The sequence below is a fragment of the Cibotium barometz genome, chromosome 65 (genome assembly GCF_041138505.1).
Source record: "Cibotium barometz isolate CiBa-2024 chromosome 65, ASM4113850v1, whole genome shotgun sequence".
NCBI lineage: Eukaryota > Viridiplantae > Streptophyta > Polypodiopsida > Cyatheales > Cibotiaceae > Cibotium > Cibotium barometz.
In genome coordinates this window covers 24,833,096-24,840,478 of record NC_141110.1, presented here as the reverse complement: position 1 = coordinate 24,840,478, position 7,383 = coordinate 24,833,096, and the positions used below count along the sequence as shown (strand labels likewise).

General features: G+C 43.6%; 1 protein-coding gene across 1 annotated transcript; it reads left to right on the top strand.

Moving 5' to 3' along the window:
* Positions 1–1,142: 1,142 nt before the first annotated feature.
* Positions 1,143–5,936, top strand: LOC147603096 (laccase-22-like). Its single transcript, XM_086797429.1, has 9 exons — positions 1,143–1,266; positions 1,349–1,503; positions 1,602–1,846; positions 1,952–2,080; positions 2,163–2,390; positions 2,438–2,869; positions 2,954–3,072; positions 5,057–5,308; positions 5,913–5,936. Exons 1-9 carry the CDS (start codon positions 1,159–1,161, stop codon positions 5,934–5,936), a joined length of 1,692 nt encoding a protein of 563 aa, XP_086653555.1. The 5' UTR covers positions 1,143–1,158.
* Positions 5,937–7,383: the final 1,447 nt, after the last annotated feature.

Genomic DNA, 7,383 nt, shown 5'->3' with positions numbered 1-7,383 from the left:
TGTAGACTTGTAAGAGTGGTTTGATCCATGAAAAAACAACTTATTGAATATTGTCTAATATACTATCCAATCGTAATATAATATAGAATGTCATTAAGTTTTGTACACCTCAACAAGCATTCTCATGCGATGCATAGTTTTTGGTACATAACAAACTTGTCAATATATGTGTGTGTACACACATTAGTTACTAAGGTTTATGAAAATACCAAAAGCAATGAAAACAATCCCAAAACAAAGTAGTAAAATAAATCTAGCGTCTGTGAGCAGATAAAAAGTGGATTTAGAAAAACAACCACAACTTAGGAATATTTCGATCTTAAAGTGGATGAAATATAAAATCAAAGTATTTAAAAAATGAATATCTCCTGAGCATTGAAAAAATAGATTTAAAAAAGCAACAGTAAGCTAATTAAGAATATATATGTACTCTTATATGGTCGATGAGTTTTACAATCAGAATTTTGCAATTGCACTAGTTCTAAAAGTGGAAGAAACTTATTTTAGTTCGATCAAAAAAGAAAGGCAAAATGAACAAAAGGGGTTGAAAAAAGTTGTCAAAGCACGTGATATATATATATCAAGTGTGATTGTTGCTTGTAACGTACAATGGGTGGATGTGGGTTGTCAAGAAACGCCACCCACTAAAGATAAGGCCCCATTTTGCTTTGCCAAACATTAGAAACGGACAAGTTACAGCTACTAGATATGGTGAGACTCAAGGCACTCGGGGCCGGAAGATATGGATGATAGCTTGAAGCAACTGCGATAAGAAAAGAGCACCCTCTGCAGTTCTAGCAGCGGTTGGTGAGTCCTAGCAACGGTTGGTGATGATCGTCCTGCGTATATAAAGTGGGCGCACGTCATTACCAAAGTCGTGGACCGTGGACGCAGGGTTTGGGAAAACAATTTTAGGGAAAAGGAACTAAATCCTTTTCACCACTAAATGAGAAGGAAATTGCTATTTTTGAGATGGTATTTTCTATGTGAACTTAGAAAATATAACTAAAACTTGTAAAATTTGAAAGGGTTTTATTTCCTTTTCATAAGAATTTGAGAAGGATTTTCCCGAAGTTGAACAAGTTCTAGGCTAAAGCGAACCCGTCTTTTCCCGAACCCTGCATGGACGCCAATTCCTGAGAAAGTCAACTAGCAAGCATGGCGCACGGCCTTTATTCTTCTCTCTTGCTGATCGTTGCGGCGCTAGCAATTTTCCCTCTTAATAGGGCACAGCTACACTCGGGCATCCGCCGCTTTAAATTCCATGTAAGTGACCGACTCTGTGTGTGTGTGTGTCGTTGGTTGCGCAGGGGCTGCAAATTTTGACATAAATCCACCACGCGCACAGGTGAAGTACAGCAACTTCACCCGGCTTTGCCACACCAAACGCATGGTGACGGTGAACGACGAGTTTCCTGGGCCGACGCTGCTCGTGCGAGAGGGGGAGCGTGTGGTGGTCAAAGTGATCAACGAGATGCCTGACAAGAATATCACCATCCACTGGTAACTTGATCTGAACTAACACGAACGCCATTACGGCCACATAGGTATTTACTTACTTCGGCTTTTACTTTGCTGTGGATCGATCGATATGTATCAAGGCATGGCGTTCGTCAGCTGCGGTCCGGGTGGTTCGACGGGCCGGCCTACATCACGCAGTGCTCCATCCAGCCGGGGCGGAGCTACCTCTACAATTTCACCGTCACCGGCCAGCGCGGCACCCTCTTCTGGCACGCCCACATCTCCTGGATGCGCTCTACTGTGCACGGGGCCTTCATCATCCTACCAAAGGCACAGCGCAGCTATCCATTCCCCCAGCCGGCCCAAGAGATCCCTATCGTCCTCGGTACGTTGCCCCCCATCGAATAGATAAGTTGGCCATCCTGTAGGGGTGGCACTGGTCGTCGATCATGCAGTAACACGTTGAGAATTTTGCAACTTACAAATTCAGGTGAGTGGTGGAATTCGGATACGGAATTTGTGATAAAGCAAGCGCTGCAGTCTGGAGCCCGCCCCAACGTCTCCGATGCCTACACGATCAACGGGCAGCCGGGAGCCCTCTACAATTGCTCCGCTAAGGGTGATCATTACTGTTCAGGCACGGACAGCTTATTGTCTGTACACAATTTGGTTGTTGTAAAAATCAGCGTATTAAATTGCAGATATGTTTAAGCTCCCGGTGGCGCAGAACCAGACTTACCTGCTCCGAATCATCAATGCCGGCCTCAATGACGAGCTCTTCCTCAGCCTCGCCAACCATACACTGACCGTGGTGGAGATCGACGCCACCTCAATACTCATCGCGCCAGGGCAGACCACTAACGTCCTCCTCACTGCCGATCAGCCAACCGGAAGGTACTTGCTCGCAGTGAGGGCCTACAACTCCGCAGGTCCCACCGTGCCCTTCGACAATACCACGGCCACCGCAGTGGTTGAGTATTTGGGATTCCCCAACTCCTCCACGCCGCCCTCCTGCAGTCCTTCTTCTTCAAGTCGATGAGCGTCAAGAAGAATCGGACCAGTGCCATGAATGTCTTTCCCACTAGCTTTCCGGACAACCCCGTAAGGCCTTTCAACTATACTGGTGCACAACCCAAGAACCTCGCTCCGCAGATGGGCACACGGCTCTCCTGGCTGCCCTTCAACTCCAGTGTACAGCTCGTTCTACAAGGCACCAGCATCCTCGGCACCGAGAGTCACCCGATCCACCTCCACGGCTACAACTTCTTTGTGGTAGGCCAAGGAGTCGGAAACTACAATAGCACGAGCGATCCCTCTACATTCAACATGGCCGACCCTCCTGAGCGCAACACTGTAGGCGTGCCCAAGGGAGGGTGGGTCGCCCTCCGCTTCCGGGCGGACAATCCAGGTACAACTACATCAATATTATGCCTTCAACAAGTTTTCATGTTCTTGCATTGCTCACATTAGTGTCACAACCCTATGCATGCAGGAGTGTGGCTCATGCACTGTCACTTGGAGATCCACACGAGTTGGGGTTTGGAAACTGCTTTCCTTGTAACAAACGGCATTGGACCAGAGCAGTCCGTTCAGGCCCCGACTTGCCATCTTGCTAAGCTGACGAATCCCACATCCAACCATTTTTTTCAATCTTCCTTCGCTCTAGCACTCCATGGGATTCTTCTTAGGTTTCTCTTGTGTTTTGTTACTCAGGATTCTGATGAATCCCACACCCAGCCAATTTTTTCATTCTTCCTTCTTTTTATTTTCCCCTTCTAGCACTTCATGGAATTCTTCTTAGGATTCCCTTGTGTTTGGTACGTTATGTGGATGTCTACCATCGACGGAGGATATTTCATGTCCAGCAACCCCTCCAAGTTTTCAATAAATGTAATTTTACGGGGCACATTTGCAGAAGATGGAGCAGCCTGAACCTAATGAGTGATACCATGTTGGAGAGTACATTTAATATTTTGTTTTGGTATCAAGGGATGGAGTTTCTTGATTCAAGATTATTTGTTTTCTCGAAGGAACACAACTAGGATAATCAAAGATGCATACCCTCATTATGAAAGTAGGGTGAAAGATGTAGAGTTTAGGACTAAAGAAACACTTGGAAGGAACACAACTAGGATAATCAAAGATGCATACCCTCATTATGAAAGTAGGGTGAAAGATGTAGAGTTTAGGACTAAAGAAACACTTGGAAGGAACACAACTAGGATAATCAAAGATGCATACCCTCATTATGAAAGTAGGGTGAAAGATGTAGAGTTTAGGACTAAAGAAATACGGCAAGGAGCAATAAAGCTTTCATCTTAGGATGGAGATAAGGAGACAAGACACATGGAAAAAAGTATCAAATGAAGGGGATACTAAGAGCAACAATGCCCTTACCCAAAGTACGGTTGGGGTATATAGGACATTTCATGAGAATAAAGAGATTTGGGGTACTAAGAGCAACATGGCCCTTACCCAAAGGTAGGGTTGCCATCCACCCAAAGATCAACATTCTTCTTCCCCTCATTTCTTAGTGTGTGTTGGCTATATATAGAATGTCTCTATATATAGTCCCACGATCTCCTCTATATATACTCATCTATTGTGTGTATTCCACACACTTTTGGGGATCTTCATCGTGTGCATCTCTCGTCTCATCCATGGTCTTGTATCTCGTCTCCTTCGTCACTTCCAACATGGTATCAGAGCTTGTCGAGCTTACCGTTATTCTAATCCGATTCTACTTCATGAAACTAAGTGCTCCTTTCAAGGAAGATATTCGCTTCTCAAAGTTTATCACATCAAGTATCATCGTTATTCTTCTCAGATTTTACGTCATCAAGCTAAGTGCTACTTTCCCATATGCTTTAAGCTGTGTTTTGTTTTCTAAACCAGAGAGTGTTGCTTGATTGAAAGTTTCACTCGAGGAGATTTTAGATTTTGTTTTATAAAATTAGAAAAGCGAGGTGGTTTGATCAGGTAGTAGCCTTAATACAATCGATTACACGATATGCAAGTAAAAAGCGCAATAGTTGGTTGCTTTGAAGGATATAATAGAGCAGATGAGAGAGAGTTGAGAGAGATTTTGGTTATGAATAAAAGCTATAGAGAGTGCCTCTGGTTTCAATCGTTTCAGAGTCGGCTATAGAGGATATTAGTAGTAGATTCTGCTTTCATTCAATCGTTTCAGAGTCGGCTATAGAGGATATTAGTAGTAGATTCTGCTTTCATAGGCGCACACTTTCCAGGGCACACACAGAAGCTCGTGCTTTCATGGGTGTGCTTTTTCTACATGTAATTCTGGTCTCTGTAGCGTACTTTTAGCAGCCTATTTTGTCGGCCTAAAGTTGCTTTGCCAGCCAAAAATAGCACGCTATATATAGCGTGCTATTTAGCACACAAGTCTCTATGCAGTAATATTATGGCTGGCGGACTTTTCAAAGTGCCTCAAGCATCATCTAAGGATGCCCAAATTAGCGAAGTAGTCCTCACCGGGCCTAGATAAATTGTTCGCCCACCTTTTGCAAGGAATATGACATCATCAAACATTTGAAACAGACCATAGCTGGGTTGCTTTTGGCATGTCAATTGGTAGTCTGTAACGAGCACTGAATCAAAGCAGCCAGGACATCGTGTTGAACCTGTAACGATAGCTGTAGATGGCGTCAAAGCTGCAGCCAGGAAGATGGTGTTGGGGCATAGCAAGTGGAGGCTTGCTATGCTTATGGCCGGAGCCGCAAAAGACATGGAAATCTGTTGGTTTCATTGTCTGCAATCCAGTAACCCGGAGCTGGAAAGAGTTACCCTGTCGCAGCCAGGACAACCGATGGATTCTTCTTCTACTCTCGTATGATGTTTTTAATACATATCCATACTCCTCTTACCTATCTACATCATCATCTGTGGCATATGAGAAGAAAAGCAGTGAAAAGTGTTTTTTCGGCAGGCTCAGGGGGCTGTATTGCAGAGGGCATAACTTTCTGTAGGCATGTTGGATTTCAAATATTTTTATATCAAAATGTAGCCCTGAATAAGCTCTACAACTCTTGTGTGATGCAAATTTTCTGGTTTGGTCATCTTCATGCTCAAAAATTCTCCGCAAAAACCGGCAGAGAGCGGTTTTGGCAGTTTTGCAGGGAAATCTGATTTTTCGCCATTTTGGGGGTGGATTTTGGAGGTCCTCCACTACTTTTTTGCAGGGGCTCCAAAGAGACAAAGTTGTTCATTTTGTTTCCCTCTACAACTTTGTAGTTTTGAGTTTTTTAAGATTTCTTCTAGTTTGAGAGTTATGGCTCTCTGAAAGTGGCCGTCAAAACTGGCAGGCAGTTTGGCACTTAAAAAAAATTTTGCCCAGAATTGTATTCTTGATTGGCATGCATAAGGGTATATATAATTGATATTGTGGTTGTGGGTAGAGACCCGTATGGTTATGATATGCTGATGGGTTGCAGGCTCATTTGTTTGTGATCGGCTGAGGTCCGATAGTGGAAATTGTATTCATGATTGCTATTGGTTGTACCCTGATTGTTGAGCACTTGTGGTATGCATGAGCATATGGTTGACTAGACTGCAGAGTCCGAATTGCATTGTGGAACTCTTCTGTGTCGATGTGGTTGTTGTCAAGCATTCACTGCCACGTTTCATTCTCGGTGTGGCTCTCCCGATACCGCACCGCCTCTCGAGTTGGCCGCGACATGGTGATATTGTAAAACTTATCCTTCCATGCATCTTTTCCGCCGGACCCGTAGTGCGTGGGTGTTTGGTGCGCCCTTGCATCCCTTTGTTGGGAGTGTGCTCGTTGCCCCGCCGCCTGCTCGTTCATCTTCTCTTCCATCGCCGTCTCTCACTCTACGTCGTGGACTTGGCCGGGGCGATGATTATGGTCAGGGACTTCGATGGCCTTGCCTTACATTGATCGTGACTTATGACATGGTCTGTGCTAGCTACAGGAATCACATGATTAAGCTTGGACGTTCATAATGTATTTATTGACAATCCAAGGTATTATCACATGATGGTAATTATGCCTTTCTTTTTGATCGACTGCTGATGATATGTATATGGATTTTGTTCATCCTGCCTCGGTGATGATTTGATTGTTTTATCTTATGACTTCTAAATCATTACAGTTACTTTCTCATGGTCATCTCGGTGATGATCTGATCATTTTAAATCTTATGACTTCAGAATCGTTACAGTTACTTTCTCATGGTCATCTCGGTGATGATCTGATCGTTTTAACTCATGACTTAGGAATCGTTATAGATACTTGCTCATGGTCATCTCGGTGATGATCTGATTGTTTTATCTTATGACTTCAAAATCGTTATAGTTACTTGCTCATGGTCATCTCGGTGATGATCTCATTATCCTTTTATCTCGGCGGTGATGTTGATCTCTCGTTTGATTGTTCTCACAAGGAAGTTGTGTATTTGTTCTTTCTATGGCTTCGAGGAAGTTCGTCTTGTGCGTAAAGAAGACTTTATTGATACTTAGCATGCTGTTACTACTAGTTAAAGGTGCCATGTGTTCTACCTTTGCTTGTTACATTACAACTAGTCTCACGGACTTGACAATTATTATTTTAAGCATGCAAGCCTCGGTGATTCGGACAGGTTTGGTGAGTTTGTAATTTTGGTATCTTGGTATGATGCCATGGTGGTGATGGTTACACTTTTTATCGATATATGTATATGTGTTCATTGCATTGATGTAATTCACTCACTACAATCCATGATGCCATGGTGTTGTTCCGTGATGATGGTTACATGTTTCATCGATGATGGTTGACTATGTTTCCATGGATCGTTGTTCCATGATGATGGTTATATGTTTTGTTGATGTTGGTCATTCCAAATGTTGATGTTGGTCATTCCAAGCTACATGTTTCGTGAATGATGGTTGACTACGTTTCCATGGATT